This window comes from Aulonocara stuartgranti, assembly GCF_965226115.1.
Source record: "Aulonocara stuartgranti genome assembly, chromosome: 5".
Classification (NCBI taxonomy): domain Eukaryota; kingdom Metazoa; phylum Chordata; class Actinopteri; order Cichliformes; family Cichlidae; genus Aulonocara; species Aulonocara stuartgranti.
The window spans coordinates 11989412-12011500 of record NC_138943.1 but is presented as its reverse complement, the minus strand read 5'-3'; the positions used below and the strand labels follow the sequence as shown (position 1 = coordinate 12011500).

At 38.0% G+C, this 22089-nt stretch overlaps 1 protein-coding gene across 4 annotated transcripts in view; it reads left to right on the top strand.

Moving 5' to 3' along the window:
• rspo4 (R-spondin 4) overlaps positions 1–22089 on the top strand; it is a 101358-nt gene that overhangs the window by 58392 nt on the left and 20877 nt on the right. For 2 of the 4 annotated variants that reach the window (XM_082534436.1, XM_082534435.1), the window contains exons 2-5: positions 8193–8356; positions 15924–16112; positions 17049–17186; positions 20475–20681. In XM_082534436.1, coding sequence (XP_082390562.1) covers positions 8278–8356; positions 15924–16112; positions 17049–17186; positions 20475–20681 — 613 coding nt within the window. In that variant the 5' untranslated portion in view covers positions 8193–8277. Of the gene's footprint in view, positions 1–8192; positions 8357–15114; positions 16113–17048; positions 17187–20474; positions 20682–22089 lie in introns of those variants that run through there. The other 2 variants (XM_082534437.1, XM_082534434.1) reach the window with 2 other exon arrangements.

Here is a 22089-nt window from a genome sequence, read left to right as displayed (position 1 = left end):
GGATTAAAGCCACAAAAACACATTTTCAATTGGTTTCACACATATACACCCCTACAAGTGAACTTCATGTGACCTTGCCTCAGAATTCCTCTTCTGTTGGTGGTTTCATTCATCTACCCTCTGTGAGGGAAATGGTTACAATCACAGAGAGGGCTTGGTTTTCTTCTTTTTTGCCACTTTTTTTCCCCGGTCAGACCAACTCAAGTCAATGCACGCAATGCATACAGTCAGAAATCCCATTCTTTTTTTCTCTGTTTTTTTGGTGAGCGTGTGGGGTTACGAGGTTCGGGGGACTTGGAGGCCCATCTTTGTATGGTATGCCAGCTGGAGAGATTTGGATCCTATCAAAATTGATCAAAAGTTTAATTCTGATATTGAACATAGCTTGTGTCTTAAAATGTTAGTTGAAAAAAAAGAATATTTTGGAGAATAGCTACTCCCATCAGTTTGTTTGATGCTGATTCCTGTGATTTGGTTGTTGATCCTTTTGTTTTTCAAATTCAGAAATAAAAAGTAAAACATGTATTTTAGAAGCTACAAACTAGATTGCTCAGGAACTTTAATATGACGCTATTTGAAATCCATGATGCTATTTTAATCGTGCCATCTGACACAACAAAAATGCAGTTAGTAATAAACACCTAGTCACTACAAACAATATCCTTTTGCAGAACTGAGAAAACAATTTCAATAAGGAGAGATCAATAGAAAGAATGAACATGATTTTTTGATGAACAGAAATTAGATAGAGGTGTTTGGCGGTTAGACTGTTCGTCTCAGTGGAATGAAACCCCAACTGTGAAAGCAGGACCTCTGGGAGCCTAAGCCAAAGATTAAAAAAAGTAAAATCTTAACAATACCCATGATGGGTGTGACAGGGGATTTCTTTAAATCACCCCATAGTTCTTCAGCTAAGACACCTGAGTTAGAAAACACAAACACTGCAGTTGTCTTTTACTCGCGAGGGCAGTCATAGACGCACGACCTGCGACCTGCGTCTCATCACTGTCTGCGTTCCTTATTTATACTTTTCTGTGCGTGTGTGTGTGTGTGTGTGTGTGTGTGTGTGTGTGTGTGTGTGTGTGTGTGTGTGTGTACAAAAATAACAACATCACTCAGAGCAACAGGTTTTTCCCTTTTCTACATCTAACTGTTCTCTGAAAACAGGAAGCGGTTAGTAGCTGAATAAGTTCATTACAAAAGTTATTAGGTGAAAAGTCACGTAGACATGTAGATTGCTTAGTGATCAATAAAAAGCACATTTCATGGAGCTGATCACATTATATAAAAACAATTTTCCTTTGACAGGGTGTATGCAAATATCTGACCAACACTGTAAATGCCTTCCTGCCTCGTGATTGGCTAATTTAATATTTATGAGCACTTCAGTCTACATGTAGGTGTAGTTTTTCCCAAGTGAATGGTGAGTAGGGATGGGAATTGAAAACTGGTTCCCTACAGAAACCGTTAACAGTATTTCAATTCCTTGGAAATGTTAGTCTGCTTGCTTATCAATTAGTTTCACTTGCACTTGTGCTGCTACAGCTGATTTCAGTGCGTGTTGCAGGAGGGATAGAGTGGCACAGTCTATAGCATGGATATGGATGTTACTTTTATTATTATTGCACAGAATGACAAAAGTGCAATGTTAAAGTGGAAACTGCATCCAGGAAAGAAAAAACAGTATTATGCAACTAACACAACTTTGGCTCTTTGCAAGCATCTAGGCTGATAACACGAAAGTATTTTAACAAGTATTATAATGAATTACTTTTGCCTCTGAGTAACTAAGTAACATACTGCATTACTTTTAAGAAAAGTGTGTAATATGTGTCATACATTACTTGGGGTCATTACTGTTTGAGCGATGACCCCAACACTGATCGCAATAATATGGTGAAATACTGCAAACTAGTGCTGTCAGTGCTAATCTCATTAAAATGGCGCTAACGCGTTGACGCCGTGCAGCCCCATGCACAGGGCGATTCGTGCTAACTTGCTAACGAGATTTGCCACGTTAATGCGGTTATGGCTTTAACATCATTTTAACGAGATTAACGCTGACAGCACTACCCCAAACATGTGAAAACATTTAACCACACAGCATGCAATTAATTAACTGCAGAATGTAATGTCTTTAATATGCTCCTTAGCTGCTTTACTCTCAAAGCAGATCCAGTGAGAATAAATAAGGAATCAAACTGATACCTGCTAATTGCTAATTTCTTATCATTTCACATCTCTACTGGTGAGTGTATTTTTCACATAACTATGAATCTAAGTATTCTAAATGTGCAAAGCACCCATTTACTCACTACATCACATTGTGGTGACTGACTGTTAGTGAAATACTACTACAGTGAAGAAAATATTTTCACCCTCCAACTCCCAATGCCCAAACCAGCGCTAACTGTGTGTATCTGTGTTGAGTGTGTGCTAACAATGTGTTTAGTGGCAGTCTGTCAGCAGCTGGTTAAGTTTGTGTCTGTAGGATAAATAAAGGTTGGTCAGTCAATAAAAAACAGCAGTTTGACATTTTAATAGCCTGCCTCAGTTACCATGATGGAAGACTCTGTGCAGTCAGTTGTGGTGATAAATTGGTCATGACTCATGACTGACTTTTAAGATCAAAGTATCATTTGCTTAAACACACACCACCTCACATTGACTGTTAAAAAAACATTTTCTAACACATTTAGTTGTTTAGTTGTTGATAGTGACAGATTCATGTTGTGCAGTTTACAAAGGAATTAAACCCATTTACTTTGCACATTCCTGATAAAAACAGCACCTGTGAGGAACAGCAAACTTTCCACTCTGTCATTTCTTTGATGGCCTTTCTTTTGAGTAAAAGTTTACAGCGTTCATTAGCTTTGAGAGTCAGGAAATGCGTGCAATGAAGCATTTCTGAAACAGATCAAAATACCATTTTTCTTTTTGCTAAACATGCAGACCCTTTTATGGTCGCTCACCTAATTGTTTTTTGGACTCTAATACCTGGTACTCTGCATACTTCAGTGAGTTGTTTATATGTTTTTTGAGCTCGCTCCTCTATAAAACATATTTTCCCCATTATCAAATGACATTCCAGATTTTTTTTTCTTTTATATATGATGGAGAGCTACACAGCACTGCCTACCAGGAGTAGGCATGAAGCAGGGAAACCTAATATCAGTGCATTTGTTTAGACTTGATCATTTTAGTAACACAAGGGAATATTTTTCTATTAAATATTTTAATGTAAATATAGCTAGCATACTTCCAGTATAGTAGTTTTTCCTTTCAAATTCTACTTAATAGGATCTTTTTCTGTAATCTTTTCTGGTTCTCATACTTTATTTTTATTTTTGGGATCCATTCGGTCTTAGTATAATTATGCTAATACATAATCTTAATGAATTGGATAAACGGAGGAGAATGCATAGTTGGCTATATGGTAACTAAAAAGAAATGCATGTAACTAAGCCGTCTACAAAATTCAGATCTAAAATAGAGGGGACAGGGAAGTTTGGGGGAAATATTCTATACCCATCATATACCTTCTAGTTTTTCATTTTATTTTACAATAGCTTTTAAAACCTGTTTGTTTACTTTAAGCCTAGCATTTTGGGTGTTTAAGTCCAATTTATTGACAATGCTCATCTTATCCCACTTTGGAAAGCAGTAAACCAAGATCAACAACGGCACACCCTCACTCTCATCCTTTGTTACATTTGAACAATATCTCATTCAAGGTGTCTGTGCAGCAGAACTCCAAAGTACAAAGTAAAACTCAAATTCGGCTTTGTTGCAAACTCTAAAAAACAATACAAAGATAAGTAAGCCAGGAGCAAAAACCAGAAACCTTCACTTTTTATAGAAAACACAGAACTAGGACAGACACAACTAAGAGGGAGAACTCAACAAAGGTCAAGGAAAGACTGAGACAATATATACATACACCAGATAATTAGAAAGATAGGAAACGCAAGAGAATACAGCTGAATGGAGTTAAGCTAAGAGACAAGAGGAAGCAAAACAAGACAAGGGACTATCAGATTAAGTAACAAAGGACGTAACAAACACTTCTTTGTTACTTCCTTTGTTACTTATTTATTTACTACGAAAAAGGAAGTAACAAACACTGAGACGAGAACCAAGACACATGAACTTAATACAGAGACGGGAGATAAACATGAAGACATGATTGACTGGGGAGACAGAGAAAGGGAACACAAAAGATAATAACTAAAAATGACATAATTTAATGAAAATCACAGACTGGAAACAAAGGGAAACTAACAAAAAACTAGAACCTGTGACCTGGAAATATAGATAATAAAAATCAGAGATACTAGGAATATAGCACACACAAAGAGAACAAAACCAAAACTCAGTCACAATTAAAAGCTAGGGAGTCAAGATGTGTTTTCAGATGGGATTTTAAAATGTCAAGGGTTTGGAGAGATCCTAATTTAAATGGGCAGACTGTTCCATAGTGTAGTCACAGCAATCACAATGGCCCATTCTCCTCTGTGTTTAGCTTAAAACCAAAACTCACCATAACCTAGAATGAATCTAAAGACCTGACAGCATCCTTGTTACATGTCATCAGTAGTTGTTCAACATATTAGTCCACTAGATGCATTAACACAACCTACAGGACAGGGGCAGCTTGTTATAGTGTCTCACTTCAAAATTCTATGGAAAACTCAGGCTGTTATCATAAAAAGCTAATGCTATTGTCTAATAAAATTATCTAATAAAATTATTGCTACTGCTAATTTCCTTAACTTAGTGTTTTTGCAGCAGAAAGTTAACACATGAAAAACGATCTGCTTTTTAGAGGCTACTCTGTTTCATCTTATTATGTTTCACATTTCATGTTTCATATTTTTATCAAATATTGTGCCCAACATTCTGAAAACACAGTAAACAATCCAATAAACCTTTTGGTTCTTTTAAAAGTTCTTTGGGTTGAAAAGCAGCTTTAGTCAGCAGATTTTCTCTTGACAGCAAAGGTTTACTAGTTGTTGTTGCAACACTGTGACAGCACCATCGTGCTTTGTGTGCCTTCAGGAAAAGTTTGTTGCCATCTGGGAGTTTTTCTCAATAGTGATGTCAGAATTGAAATGGCACAGAGGACCCCTTCAGCAGACAGATGAAGCACACAGTAGACAGTAAATTCTCTAAAACCAGTATATTCAAGGCGTATAATTTCAAGTAATTTAATTAGAGGCTGTTTTACAGTTCACCATGTATGTGTACATAGTGGGACACTAACTAACACCCTGCTGAACATGTTTAGAACAAATAAATCTCAAATCAAGACTAAACTTACCATCATCAGTGCAAACACGGGCAGAGCTTCAGACACCAATTCTTCTTACTTGATGTCTGTCTTCTTCTAATTTCACCACAAGCCACAGTTTACTCTGTCCAACTCTGTAAAAAGGCTGTGGTCTGAAAACATCTTAATGTGGAAGCCTGACAGTCAATCGAGGGATTGCAGTATTGCTAAATGTGTGCAGAGGGAAACGAATTAAAACCTTGTATCTCCATAGAGTCATCTCTACTGGACCTCAAGAAAAACAAATTCTATTTTTACAGACTGAAAGCTTTTGTTTTTAACATTTCAGTGGTTTGTCTATTCCAAAGACTTGGGTTGACATTTCCCATCATAACACCATAAGGTTTTAATGAGAACCATGAAAACAGTCTGCTCTGTGCTGGACTAAAGCAGATTCTAGAATCCCAAAATTATTTGTTTTCATAGTTCGGTCACATCACTGATTTTATTTTGTCAAACTAACAGTCCAAGTCTAAATAATTTGTATGACTCTTGATTCATTGTAAACATTATATTGATTGGTTGATGCCATTAGAGAAAATCTGTTATTAAATTAAAATTAAAAGCAGTGGCATAGAATAGGAGGTAGCTGAGGAGGTAGGGCAGGTCACCTACTAATTGGAAGGTTGGTGGTTCAATCCCTGGTTGCTCTGGTCTGCATGTCAAATATCCTTGGGCAAGATACTAACCCCAGGTTGTTCTCCAGTGTGTTCACTGGAGCATAAACATGTGTGAGTTAGATAAAAGGTATATGGAGGTGTGAATGCAGCAGGTTGTATAAAGTGCTCAGGTGGAATAGAAAAGCTCTATATGAGAACCAAATTCTAAAAAGGAAATTGTTTAAATACAGCTGAATCCTTGCAAACTATTTTACTATCATGGCTACTCGCATTCATTTTAAACATTTTCAATTCACTTTTTCATCAAATCACAATTACAGTTCTCTCAAGGCTATTTATATTATAAGATAAATACCCTACAATAATACAGAGAAAATTCCAACAATTAGCTGACCCCCTTTGAGCGAGCACTTGATGACAAAGGGATGGAAAAACCTTCTTTTAATGGGAAGAAGCCTCTTGTCGAACCAGGCTCAGGGAGAACCGGGTGAAGAGAGAGAGAGACGGGACAAATACACATCTGTGGTTTTAAGGAGGTTCTGAATTTAGTATCTTACTAGTCTTAAGATTTGGATCTGTTAGCTGCCAGTACATTTAAACATGTAACCTTTCACTGATGGGTTCTTAGATCGTCCAAACTGCTGGAAAAAGCTCCGTCTCAGAGACATAAAGTTGTTTATCAGTGGTAGGCAGTATGAGGATTTAAAAATATTTTTAATATGTAATTCTTTCCCATAAGAAATTTGCCAGTGAGCAATGGGGTTCATCCACTGGTGCCAGCAACAAATCCAAATCACCATAACTGTTTTCTTTTCTAGACTGTAAAAAAACAAAAAGATTTTCTCTGCTACATAAATCTGTATCTTTGATCTAGTAATTAAGGCTGCTGTGAGTCAGTCTTTAAATCAGCTTCAGTTTAAAAGACAATTAGTCTAAATAGAGACATGACATGAAACATTAAGGTTGTTCTTAATAAACAGGATGAAAAAAAAACCAGAACAAACAAAAGGGAATAGCATGCAACATGTGAGTCAAAGCCACAACACTGCCGGCCATGCAGTGGGATTTTTTTGTTTCTTTTTTAGAAGGGCTTAATATTGTGAAATATAAATGTGTATTAAATAAAATAAGCCATTCTTTCTAGTCTACATCTAGAAAACAAATGAATAATTTTTATGGTGACAGTGTCTCTTAATGTCATATTATTATAACATTTTACACCAATAATTAGAAAAAGGGAAGCATGTTTTGAAAGACTGGATAATGTTTTTTATTAGTATGATGTGTAAGTTGCAAAACATGTTGATGCCAAACATATTAGCAACTAGTGCAGTAATTTTGACCAGGGCTGACTTGCTGTTAAAACATCCTAAAATCCAAATGGTGGATTCTATATTTTATATTAAGTTAAAAACCTACCAAATCAGACAGACTAACAAAACTGGGTGTAGTGATGTATTTTGTCATATATTTGTATAATCAAAACAAATTCCCAGCGACTGAGGTTTGGGGTCCACCAAAGAGATGAATTTGCCCTGCCCTTGCCCACTTACCTGACTACTTACCCAAACAGGCACAACGAATCAATTGCCAAAACGTGGCAGGCTATAATCACATTTTAGAGTCTTAGCTCTGCTGTTTCCAGCTGCTTTTTTTTTTCAAGGTGGTCAAATTAAGTTTACTGACTTTGCCATAGAAAACAAAGCTGCCCAGTACTTGCACAAAAATAAATAAACAGGGATAATAAAAAAAAAGAGACTGAACAACAATAGACTGAGCCAGGAGGAGGAGGCTAAAGATCAAGCTGGAAATATGGAACCACTTAGGGCTGAGAGTGCAGCCTTAAAGGGTTAAAGATGGTTGTGGGATAAGTGGAGCTCGTTTATCGCAAATTTGACAGTGGTAGTTAAATGTAGAGTTTTCCCTCCAATCTGCCAGTCTGAGGAAGCAGACAAGCCTCTCTGCTTTCTTCACCACCTATCCGTCTCTCTCCTGTGCTCTTCTTTGTTGTCTATGGCTGCCTGTCTCATCATCTCAGCCCTAAATCATCTCTGCGAAACAGGACAAAGAGAAAAAGGATTTTTTTCCTTGTGTTTCCTCTCTTCTCTCACGTCAGCACTCATTCTTATTTCTGCTTTGGTCCCTCACGTTTATCTTCTTCCCTTCATCTCCATCCACCCCTACGTCTTTTAAACCCTGAGTCTTTGCCCCTTTCTATTCTCGTTTCTTTCTGTGCCTCACAGTAGAACTATATTTTCAACTGAAACCCTGGAGTCTTTGCAGATGTCCGCAACCCGGCGCTGAAACGGGTGCTTACCAGCAGCCCAGATGCATTTGCCACTCCTTGTGATGTCTTTGTTATGTGAAGTGATCAGGATGGGGTCCGGCATCATGCAGAAGCAAAGTGGTGAGTACACCATGAAAAGACCACAAAGAGGCTGTTAGCATGATAGCATTACAACAGCAATTACAGCAGTTTCAATTTTTTCCCACTTTCTTAACAAATGAACTTATGTTCCACATGTACAACAAAACAGGAACCAACTGGAGATACTTGTGCATTATTTTAAAAACGTAACGATACAGACAAACGATACAAATATATATTTATTCATCATCATCATCATCATCATCATCATTAACATTTAGGACATGCTTACACTAGAGAGCAGGTGTCATTAAAGAAGCTTAGGTTGATGCAGTTCTTGTTTACACAGCTCTCATATAACTTTATCATCATCATAATGATATTTATCTGGTCTAATTAAATCACCTAACACAGAAAGATCCATTTTTATGTTAATTACTCCAGAAACCCACAAAACAAGTATTTCAGAAACATTCTACAGAACTTATCGTACATAGATTATTTCTTTTAAATAAGAATCACTTTTTATTTCCACGAATTACTTTATTTCCTCGGTATTCAGTGTATAAACTAGCCTGTCTTTTCTTGTTAAACTCTGTACCAGCATATAGTCACAGTGTTTGGGAATTATCTCCAGATCCAGATTTGTCTCTAATCACTTTCTTATCCAATCCCTCTGAAAACAGTCCAGACCACAGCCACACAGGGCTGTGGTAACCCTCATGCTCACCGGTGTCTGGTATTTCCTAAGAAATCAGAGACTAATAGAGGGGGATCCGGTCTCAATTAGACCAACATTCTGGCTTGTAACATTTTTCTCTCTGCCCCCATCACCCACCTAGAGGTCAAGTGTTAAGATAATAATTATAGGGGCTTCATAAAGCCATCAGTTGCCACTAACACTCACTCAGGTTTATGCGCTTCCAATTCAGGTAGTGAAAAGGCAAATTGAAAGAACGAGAGATACATTTTCAAAATCTTAATTCTGTCATGTGCGTATGATAAACATGTGATGGCACTGGACGCACACAGATGGTAACATGACACATGAATAATTTATTATTTAGTCATCTTTATCATGTTTCACATTTAAAATTAAATCATTGCCACAAAATGGCTACTACTGTACAGCATATGTAAACAACTTCATGCAATTCCTAAAGTGGAATCTTTAATCCTCAATGTTTCCCAAATTAGGCAAGAACATTAACCAAACACATTAGAAGATAGCCTGTAAAATATGCAAGTTATAATGACTTATAAAAAGTCCTACTTAAAAAGTAATACATTATACGAGCTGAACATTGCATACTGGATGACATTTGATGCTAATACCTTAGAACAGGTTAATGTTGGATTGCATTTATAGGTCTAAAGGGTTAAATGCTAGCTGTTGGAATGACTGCTTGACCTGCTGTCAGCATTCATCTCTTTTTACCACGGAGATTTATGCTGTCATTTGATTTTTCCTTCCCGGGAGGAGGCACAAATTCCTCAGGGGTTGTGTCAGGAAAGGGAGGGCATCCCACGTAAAACTCTGTCAAATCAAACATGAGGAGCTACCAGCTGGGACGACCACTTGTGAATTAGGGAGCAGCAGAAAGTAGCTTAATTTTAATCTGTCTTTTCTCTTCATTCCTTGTTTGCTCTTTTTTCTCCTGCAATTATCCCTCACTCTATCAGTATTCATGTTTATGACCGACTGTAGTAAAAAAAAAAAAACACTCAATGGGGGAAAAAACAACAGAAAATTGTAGAAAAATGCTTCCACCTACTCCTCTCACACACTCAAAAGACTTAATATGACAGCATAACAACTTGCAAAATAAGTAAGAACTGCACCATTATTATGAGACACATCATCCAAGTCTGTAATGTGCAATGAAGCAAAGTACCATTTAAGTTTGGATGACTTAAGCCTTTTTTGAGCAGCACACTGAGTTTTAGTCAAATCATTGCCTGTCTGCATCTACCAGGTCTGTCTGTATTACTCAAAGTAAAGACTTTGTGGGCACAGGTGTTAGAGAAGTTGTTTACCCAATGTTTTATATTTTATACTGTAGCAATGGCACTGGGAACTTTGAAAGTAGTTAGTACTTTTCTCACTGGCTACACATTTATGATTATACATTAAGGGGTGAGCCACGCATCTTAATTTTTTAATTCTGGTGTTTCTGGTCCGATTGTTACAGGTGTATAAAAATGAGCACCAAGTCTGCCTTTACAAATTGTTGCTAAAAAATGAGTTTGGTATTCTGATAGGATGCCATCATTGCAACAAGTCAGTTTATGAAATTTCTTCTCTCAGACTCTAAGTGGCATTATGGGAAAGTGGAAGCATTTAGGAACCACAGCAACTCAGCCGTAAAGTGGCAGACCACGTAACGTTACAGAGCAGGCTTGCTGAAGGGAATGGTGCAGTAGCTGCAGAGGTCCAAACCTCTTTAAATGTGCATTAATAGCAGCACCACAAATATGCAAATACTATATAAAGCACAGACTTCTTTGATAGTTATTGGTCTGGTTTGCAACCCAAAACTCAAAGTCGCCCCCCCAGTAATGCATATCTTTAATCATTAATACAACAGAAATCAGTGAGTTACAGGAAAAAATCATAACACGTACAGTCGTTACGATTGGTAAAATAGTTACAGAGACCAAAACTATTTGTCATGCTGTAAAGTTAAGCGTTTTAACATGGGAGTCTACAGGGAATGGCTCATTTTTTGGTACCAGCAGTACAGTTGGTGGAGGTTCTGCAAAGGCTTTATGTTTCACTTTCTAAGACTGCCACTTGGATGCTACTAGTGATCCATGTCTGTTCACCAACAATTTTGGCTAAATGATTTTGCCTTTTGGGAAAACATAAATAGGTAAAGAATAAAGTCAAAGAATTTTAAAGAGTCAAAATCTTTAAAAACGAGCCCCAGGAAATTGGGGGGGAGCATTATGTTTTAGAAAACTACTGAATCAATGCCCCTGTTCATCAAAGTGTGTGTAGCAGCATTAAACATGAAATCATCAGTCAATATTAAGCAATTGCTGCTACATCTGCAAGAAAAGTCTGACTAATTATTGAGCAACCTTCTTTGAAACAGCATAGAAGATGAAGAACATTGCATCATTGCACTGAAAACAGACAGTAATCAAAACAAGTATAACATATAAAGAGAAAAATCTACAGAGTCTCCTTATATTTCCCATTTATTATAGTTAACATAAAAACAATTAAAAACAAAGCTGCATCAGAAGACAAAACAGCCTATCAGGACCATCATGCAGAGCTCTAATGTCACATAAGGTAACAGTTTTATGCACTCAAATCAATAATGTTGTGCAAACACCTTATGAAGGTTTTACAGATCTCCAGGGGCTCCATAACAACATTTAAAGCTAGTAGAAAGTAGATGAAAATGTAACACAAGCTGGGAGATCAAGAGGTGAAAAAGATGTTAAATTGCAGCACATTTTTGACTCGGCTGCTGTCAAGTGTCTGGACATTGGGACATGACGGTAGCACCCCTACAGCTTGTGTTTTTTTAGTGTGCGTCTCCACCTTTTTCTAGTTAATGTACACATTATGGAGCACTGTTGAAACATATCTGTTCCTGTTAAGAATATATTTTAAAATAGATGTGATCATTTTAACTTAAATATATAAACTTATAGCATAACCAGGATTTGTTTGTTTTTTGATTGGGTTTTTTAACTAGATTACATATACCATGTAAAGAAACACAACTTAGATTTTCATTATAGGGTTCATTGCATTTTTTTTAAAGTTCTTAACTTACACACAAATAAACAGCATCATATGTCAACTCAGCTGCAAGCTGAAATTTCAGACATCAGGAACAAACTGCTCATATGGATATGACAAGTTGGAGAACTTGTTAGCTTCAAAACCATTATACAATATTGTTTCCTTATTTTTCCTATTTAAACTTACTAATCTCAGTGATCGTTATGCCGTCACTTTCCTTAAATACTCCAGTTTTGTGAATTGTGTTTTAGGGTGTAAGCTCTTTCCAAAATGTTAACATCTTTCCCTGAAACCCCAACAGATCTTGTTACACCTGGTGCTTGTTAAAAACCCAGGGCAATCCCATACGAGGTCAAAGTTTAGCGTTTTACGCTACCTTAACCTGCCGCTCCTCTGTAAGTCCCTTAAGCCTGCAGATCGATAGCATATGTGTAGAGAACTGTTTTTCAGACAATGAGCTGAGAGCTCAGCGGGTCTCAAAACCCAAATGGATCACTGAGTTATTCTGGGGAAATCTGCTCTGTTCCACTCTGCACTGGAGTTGAAAACTCTGTCTTTGGAAATCTGTTATCTTTAGTAACTCTGCCAAGATCACTTGAAAACAAATCTTCAACACCAGAAATTTTAATTACCTCTTCAAAGGAGTAGAACCTATTACATTTGATTTAGTGTTTTATAAAAAAGAAAAATTACCAAAGCACTATTGTCATGTAGGGCTAAAGATGTTTTCATAGGTGAAATATATATATGAAAACAGAATATATATTATATACATTTTGCATTCTGCTCAAATTTTGGTGAATGAAATTCCATTATTTTATTTATATGATGGTTAAGACAAGTTAACCTTATTTGCTAAATCCATGTAGCTTGTATATCTTTGCGATGCAATTATATTCAGTTCTCAACCAAAGTCACCTCGAGGCACTTGATACAATAATTAAGAGAAACGCCAAAAATGAGTCCCCTGTGAGCAAACATTAGGCGACTGTGGGAAGGAAAAACTCTTTTAGCAGGAACCTCATGCAGAACGTGTCATCTGCCACGACATGCTGAGGGTGATGGGAGGACCAAAGACACACAATGGAAGAGTGCCAGAGATTAATAATAACTAATGATAATAGTGTGAATGCATTAATTTAGCTCCACTATCTCATTCAGATATGGTGAGCTCTGTTTCTAAAAATTAAAGATGGTGACAGATACAATGATTAAATAGTGCCTTCAAAACAGCAGACTGCAAACAGGTGCTGGATCACTCTTCTTATAAAGTCTATGGTCATAAACGGACTATTGACAGACGTGAGAGGAACAGCTTATTTAACATTAATAGACTGATAGTTTGTCACAAAATGTCTTTTTATGGTATCAGGTGCAGTTAAAGATTTTATATGTATGAGAACATACATACGTACAAAAAAAATAATTTTAAACTTTTCATAATGTAGTCCACTTTTTAAATGTTTCTGAGCTTTTTAACTAATCGTTTTATTTCTATTTCACTTAAAAAAAAAATCATAGTCCTAATAATTAACAGAAGCTCTAAAATGAAATCTTTGCCCTTTCTTGAAAGATGAAAGAGTTCACAGGACACGTTTTTCCAACTAGTTTCACTGCTTCTCATCTAAACTAACAGGACACCTATTAAAGAAATCTGTTAATCCAGAAAAGAAAAAAACCCGCAGGAAAGGAAAAGCAAAGGGGAACCCACACTAATGTGGATGATATATACAGAAGAGGAATTAAGGAAAGAGGAAACAGCTGGGGACCAAAACACAACTAAAGACAATCAAAGCAGGGACAGGAAGAAAAGCTGCACATCCCATGATTTAGGAAAACTAAGCCTCAAAGTAAACACAGGAAGTAACTAAAGAAAACAGACAGAAATATTGAGAGTGAGGCATGGGACAGTGATGAGGAAACAAATACAGATGAGACAGAAGGAGGAACAGAATGGAAACCAACAGGGGAACTAACTAAATACAACCCTCAAATCAGTAACTAAAGCTCAGGACTGAAAAGAAAGCTAGATTTCACCAATTTACAATCCAAAGAAAACCAAAAATTAAAAACTAAAGATAATTATGCACAAAACTTAAAACGCCAGCTCCAACCCTTGAATGATTATAAGAAAAAACTGTTAAAAAGCTGTTCGTAACTCTTGATTTGACAGTCAAAAAAAGGTCAACATTTAATGAGAAACTAAACAAGACTATACACGATTAAATGTTTTCATAGTTGCCTTGACGTTACATGATCTTCTGTGTCTTTATCTATGAATGAATAACATGATTTGGGTTTTTGAAAACTTTTTAAGACAGGTTTCACTTTTGCTTTTGCACACAAACACATCCTAAACCACAGCCACACATAACAAGGTGAATGTAGTGACCCACAAGGATCAGAGTGTGATTGCTCAGACTCACGCACACTCGCTGTCTGCTGCTCAATCCAAATTTCCATCCTACCTTGCTTGTCTTTCCATATCCCTCCTTATCCCCGATGGATTGAAAGCATTCTTTCTTTCTTTGTCGAGACTTCTCTGTACCTGGAAGCAGACACAGCCACTTGCTTTTGTTATAATATAATTGAGTTTTTCCTTTCCAGTCACCTTTCTCACTCACTATGTATTAATAGACCTCTCTGCATTGAATCATATCTGTTATTAACCTCTGTCTCTCTTCCACAGCATGTCTTTATCCTGTCTTCCTTCTCTCACCCCAACCGGTCGCAGCAGATGGCCGCCCCTCCCTGAGCCTGGTTCTGCCGGAGGTTTCTTCCTGTTAAAAGGGAGTTTTTCCTTCCCACTGTCGCCAAAGTGCTTGCTCATAGGGGGTCATATGATTGTTGGGTTTTTCTCTGTATCTATGAAGCGCCTTGAGGCGACTTTTGTTGTGATTTGGCGCTATATAAATAAAATTGAATTGAATTGAATTGAATTGAATTAATATAAGACTTACCTTGGCTTAGATCTAAGCTTGACTGTCATACTGTACCTCACTGTTACAGTACATATCACATTTTTGGGATAGAAATAGATTAAAATATCTACTTGTTGACATATGTCACTTAATAATATGTGATAATAATATATTTATCAAAACGTTGTAGAGCTAAATTTTATTTTTATGAAATAAAAATCCCACTATTAGTCATTATAAGTTATAAGTTGAGTTACTGATCAGTGCTTCAGTCTGTAACCTCTGCAGTAGCAGGGAGTCCTCGATGAACAAAAAGAGCGTTGGTGCTGTTTTCATGTCAAATAAAGAATATTTCTTACTAAACGTAAGCCTACTCATTATCAGCGACCTACAGTTTCTAAAGAGCTACTCATACCAAGAAAGTGTTAGACTATCAAGTCATCAGGAGTGCATCGTCAGAGTGACATGTAAGCTTTCTCAGGACACAACTTCCTTTGTGCACCTGGTAATGTACATGTAAGGAGTTAGCTAAAAGGACATATAGACACAGCATCACACTCTGTGCTCTTCTCTATTCGAGCTAACAAGGCAGCAAACTAAGAAATATCAAAGATGCTGAACCTCAAAAAGAAGTGTGTGCCATTACGAAAGCAATTACTACAACTATTTGATGGAGTGAAATACTGTAACGCTTTGATGCATGATTTTTATAGAGTTCCTGGTAATGTGTTGATTTTCAGCAGTGGATCTTTCCCGAAATTCTCTTGGTATCTTGAGGATTTTTGGTCTCTCCTTTCCTTCCTCATCCTCTCGCTTCCTGGCTTTTATTTATTCCTTACTCGCTCCCTCCTCTACTTTTACTTTAATAACTCCTCTCCTGAATGCAGCTCTGGCTTAATCGTCTTCCTATTGTCTCCTGCAGCTCAGAGAGAAACATCAGAGGACTGTCGGAGCTGTTTGGAGTGTTCCCGGGACAACGGCTGCGTGCGTTGCCCAGAGCGACTCTTCCTGTTCCTGCAGAGGGAGGGGATATCTCACCATGGAACTTGTCTCCACGCCTGCCCTGCAGGACACTACGGACAGAGAGGAAAGGATGTCAACCGCTGCATGAGTGCGTTTTGTTTTTTTACTTTCCCCTGCAGAGATCTCTGACTGTGATCTCTGACTAAATATTTGCTGATAGTCTTACTCACATTAGCACGTATGACTTAACTGTCTTGAGGTCTGAAATAATGAAAAACAACCGACAGTACTCATACACAGAGTCTGCAGTCCCAGACCACTTCTTCTTTCTCTTTCTTTTCAAGATGCACCTTGCTTAATTCTTTCCAGAAACATGCTGTCCTAATAAATGAAAAGAAAACTTTACCCAACAGCACATAGTTTCTGTCTCATTTACTGGGAAAATCAAAGATTCCACAATAGTTCACTTTATTTCTTTTCCAAACATATTTACTATCACTGACTCCCCTTAACCTTAGCACAAAATGCAATATTAAAATCCTTTCTGATTTGCCCTTACCTCGGAGAAACAGTGAAAGAGCACACAATCTTCCCTGACTGCTCTGTGAACCGTGACTTCTAATATTAATATATAAAGATTCTAGATACAACAAATCAGTTGCTTGGCATCTCAAAATGTCATCAGCACAAAGTTTGTTTTTGTTGGATGCACGTATTGCACAATCTGTATCTGTCAAGCACACAAAAGAACACGTTCTGTCTGCTTAAGGCAAACAAGACTAAAGCAAAATACAAATCACCTCTCTGAAAGTGAATTGGTTTTAACTGTTCCTGCGTTTCCTGACATAACAGCAGGTTTCAGTAGGAAACATATGATATTCAGGAAGCAAAGATGCTACTCTCTTTTTTCACCTTTAGTTTTCAGCAGCTTTGCTCTCACTGGACAAATTCAGCTTTTTAATTATTGTGTTCACCCTCTCAGCTAAAATGAAAATATGTGTGACCAGGTGAAAAATTGACTTTTTCATGTAACAATGAATACCCAAGTACTCTACGTTGTGTGTGATAATCTGTTTCCTCTTAGAGTGCCGTTCTTCAGACTGTGAGCAATGTTTCAGCCGGGACTTCTGCACCAAGTGTAAGCCTGGCTTCCAGCTTTACAAAGGCAAGTGTCTGACCCACTGCCCAGAGGGAACTCGTGCCCACCAGACAGACTGCCTTGGTAAGTTACACTTTTGATATCATTTGTAACTTAATAAGTCAAATCCTTTGTCCCTCTGTTTGTGATCCTGAGAAAAATGTATGTTGACATGATTATTATTATAGATAATGGCCTCTAGAAAACGGAATAAGCATCAATATAGTTTAATAATATATAGTAATATAGCACTAATAAATGAATGAATGTTGAGAGTGAATGGTTGTCTTTCTCTACATCAACTCTAAAATAGATTGGTGACCCATTCACCCTTCGGTCAGTCTCTCTCCTCACTGCACCCTGACTAAAATCCTATTAGCACTGTTATTGACATTAGGTAGGTAAAAAGCTATTGCTTCATGTAAAAAAATAAATTGTAGTAACAGCTTTGATCTCACCAATTTAGAGTGAGTTCCTTCACTCTCCAAGAGCTGTCTCCAGTGTACAAAGCTAGTTTAAAGGGTTGATTTGAAGGATTGCTTCCCTAGGACACAAGCCATTGTTTGCAGTCCCATTCACTATAATATCTGTCTTTCCACATTTGTATTAGGACTTCTTCTGCTTCTAGGCAGGCATTTCATCTTCCTCTCACACCGGATTCAGGGCAGAATGCATCCATACATTGACTAGCTACTACTAGCTCCACTGCTTCTTGGACTGTGTGGTACAGACTATCCAAATGACTGTGTTTCATCTGTTGTTAGTAAAATTCTTGTATTTTATTACGTTTACTAAGTGCTAGTTAGCAGGTATGTGTTTCTATTTCTATTTCTAACAAACATGAACACTGATTTACTATTGTCTACAAGGCTGCTTTTGAAATTACAAAAAAAGAAATTGCAAATGAATTTCACTTTTGCTACAACACTTTTTGACGGAAAACCTCTTAAGCAGTACAACTAAAATAAACATATTGTTTCCTATCTTATTTCTTGTTCTAACTTACTGTATGAAGTGTATTAACTAAAGCTTTCCTGACTCCAGCTATAACAAATGAGGGTCTGCTGTGCAATGGACACATTAGTGAAACTAATCTGAAAGGTTTAATCAACAGCAGGCCTGTTCTTCCAAGCTCATCTCCTTTTATCTACTTCTCTGGCTCTGTGGCCACATCTCTACTGTGTTTCATGTGTGATTGAGTGAGTATTTGATTATCTGTGGTTTGCGGGAGTTTTATCTCACTGAAATTTGCCTAATAATTTTGCTAAACTGAATTTGACCTGTACCTTTTGTTTCACATGCAAAGGATGTGGCATTAACAGAATTTCAAACTGTTTATCACATTAAATGAAGATGACAGCATGACTGCTACATTTAAAGGGGGGAAAATCTACCTTCTTCTGGAACATGTCCTATACTCCTCTACTCCCTTTCTTTCTCATCCCAGTGAAATTCTTTTTGATGGAGTCAAACCAGAATGCAACACACGATTCATATTAAAGGTCTTCAAAGAGGTTTTAGAATTTATCTTCATATCTCATTGTGTATCATCTCTGCCTTCTGACTAAGTGAGATGTATTGTAGAGCTCACTCATCATTTGACACTGGTCGATATTCCTCTGCCTTCTACAGACACCATCTGCAGCTACTGTTGCTTCTTGGCATCAAGTCCACATCTGTTTTTCATATCAGTGTTAGGGTTTCATGTCTGACTGTTAGTACACACCTCAAGCAACTGCCGAAAACAGTCTCTGGAAATCTCTTTATTTCAAATCTGACAGTGATAATGATAATGATTTCCAATTGTTGCTCCGTTTTGGCAAAGGTTACCGATTTTCCTTTGTGGTCTGTCTGGAAATTTTTGCAGCAGCTGATTTTGAGGGTGACATCACTCACCATTCAGCCAGTTACTGCAAGTGTAATGACCACTGTAGTAACTCTTCATCTAGCATTCATCTACCTTTGATTATAGCAACGTGTTTGTAAGGGTCTGAAATGAAATGTTAGTCTTAATATAAACTGCTCAAAAAAATTAAAGGAACACATTTTGATCAGAGTATAGCATCAAGTCAGTTAAACTTCTGCAATATTGATCAGGTCAGTTTAGTAGCACTTCATCTGTTTTTTCACTAGTTTTGCATTTGGCTAGGTCAGTATCACTATTGGTAGCATAAAGTGATACCTGGGCCCCATCCATCCATCCATCCATCTTCTTCCACGTTATCCGGGGCCGGGTCGCAGGGGCAGCAGCCTAAGCAGAGAAGCCCAGACCTCCCTCTCCCCAGCCACCACCTCTAGCTTATCCGGGGGAACACCAAGGCATTCCCAGGCCAGCCGAGAGATATAATCTCTCCAGTCTGTCCTGGGTCTGCCCCGGGGCCTCCTCCCGGTGGGACATGCCTGGAACACCTCACCCAGGAGGCATCCTTGTCAGATGCCCAAACTACCTCAACTGGCTCCTTTCGATGTGGAGGAGCAGCGGCTCTACTCTGAGCCCCTCCCGGATGGCTGAACTTCTCACCCTATCTCTAAGGGAGAGACCAGTCACCCTTCAGAGGAAGCTCATTTCCGCTGCTTGTATCCACGATCTCATTCTTTCGGTCACTACCCACAGCTCGTGGCCATAGGTGAGGGTAGGGACGTAGATCGACCTGTAAATTGAGAGCCTGGAAGCCAACGTACAGCTAATCATTGGTAATTTAGCTCCTCCAGGAAGGTACTTCAGTAAGTACCATTGCAAGAAGGTTTGCTTTATCATCCAGCAAAGCCTGAAGAGCAAAGAGGAGATTCCAGGAGACAGGCAGTTACTCTAGGAGAGCTGGACAGGGCCGTAGATGATGCTTAACCCATCAGAAGGACCGGTATTTGCTCCTTTGTTCAAGTAAGAACAGGATAATTAGTGTCAAAGCTACAAAATGTCCTCGACAGGGCACTAGTGTGAATGTCTATGACCAAAAAATTTGAAACAGACAGTTGCCAGACAGTTACTGTGGAACCCAAATGGCAATTGCTATAGAATACAAGAATAGGCAGGTCCACCACTGGTGCACTGTGCTTTTCACATATGAGAGCAGGTTCACTCTCAACACATGTGACAAACACAAAAGCGCTATAGAAGCCATAACATTGTTACACTTTTGTAACAACATTCAGCATGACTGGTTTGATTGTGGGTCAGAGATCGGCTGAGGAAGAATATCTACGAAGAGACACACAGACCTCTACAGTTTAGGCTGCTGTTAGATATTGGGATGAAATCATTGTCAGACCCTTTACTGGTGCCATTATTTTTACTGTATTGGTACTGACAATTACAGTCTGTTTTGTGTTAAAACACTCTTTTTGATGAGGTTTTTCTATTTCTTCCATTAGAAAACTGTGTCCTAGCTCCAGTGGGAGAGTGGAGCGAGTGGAGCGTCTGTCTCCGGGATGGCGTCACCTGTGGTTTCAGGTGGGGTAAGCAGACGAGGACTTGGGTGGGTGGCCAGACCGGGAAAACGCCTGACGATAAAGCAGCACCAATCTGCCCACCTCACAGCGAGACACAGAGGTGCAGGATGAAAAAAAAGTGTACCACAGGTGAGAAAGGATACGAACCAGTAAGAAGGATGGCAATTACAGGTGCGAACAGTAGGTGCACTCTGGGCTGAAAGATTTAACGGTTAATGGGTTTAAGAAACAACAACAGATTCTATCATCTGCTTCTAATAAGTCGGATGCCACTGATCATTTAGCTGCTTTATTTATTATGTTGGGCTGCCAACATGTGGAATTCCCTGTGGTGTTTGGTATTGTGTTCTGTTCTGTGTTGTTGACACACTTGTGCACTTTATAATGCCAAGTGGGGGAGAATGAACCCTATAAAATATTCCAACATGTTCTACTTCTAATTAACACTTGTAGGCAGACGTTACTAGTTTTCTAGTCCCTGCAGCATAATCTAGGAGTGTAGAATGAAACGGACAGCTATGGGGCATATGTTGTGGGGATGAATGGAAGCAAAAGTTAATTTAAAGATTCAGAGTTTTTTTATTTGCATTGCTTAGAAGAGTCTAAGTGGATACAATAAAGCATTAATTTGTACAGGGCAGTCTTTGATTAATGCTGAAGTCAGTGTCGTGGTCAGGGTTTTGCAGGTTATTGCAGTGGTTCTTTAACCGCGAGTTGGGCCCAAATAGCAAGTTTTCAGAGGCTCTCCAGAAAAGTTGTGCACCACTAGGGAATTAATAGTGAACCTTGGCTAAATATATGTGATTTACATTAATGGTAAAATCAAATTTAATCAGAGTATGTCTGTCGGACATATTAGATTGTGACATAAAAAAAATTTTAAAAAAACTAAGTCATTGTCTGAAAAATTTACACACACGATTCAATCCGGTTGTTCAGTCTGACGTCACTAGCCGTGTCTGGACCTAAACTCCGCTGCAGGTCCATATATCAAACGATCACTATGGCATTACTGAGAGTTGAAAAACTGTCTAAAGTCTTTCATCTTTAATAAAATGATCAGCGTTCTGCTCTACCAGGTGTAACAATTGAGTTTAACATCCAGGCATCCATGAAAACTGAATTTATGACATTTAACGGAGTTAGAAGTTAGCAGGGAGTTAGCTCGCTAGCTTCTATCTAAATACAATATAGCATGTCCTGACTGCAGGGTTTTCATTTCATTCATTCATTTCATTTATTTATTCATTTTCAGGCACAACAAATACCTATATTGAACATAAAATACACAAAACAAAAAACAAAACTTGCCTGAAAAAGGAGTGGGACGAAGAAAACTTATTAAATCCCACCCCTATACTCACTCATCAACAAAAAAAAAACAATAAACTTCCCGCAGCTACGCCCATCATTGCATACAGACCCATCAACAGCCCCGGGCAGATACAAGCATCTAAGCGGCAGCTCGCAACCAACAATTAGAGCCTTCATAACTGAATACAGAATATATAAATTATAAATTGCATTACCACAGGTA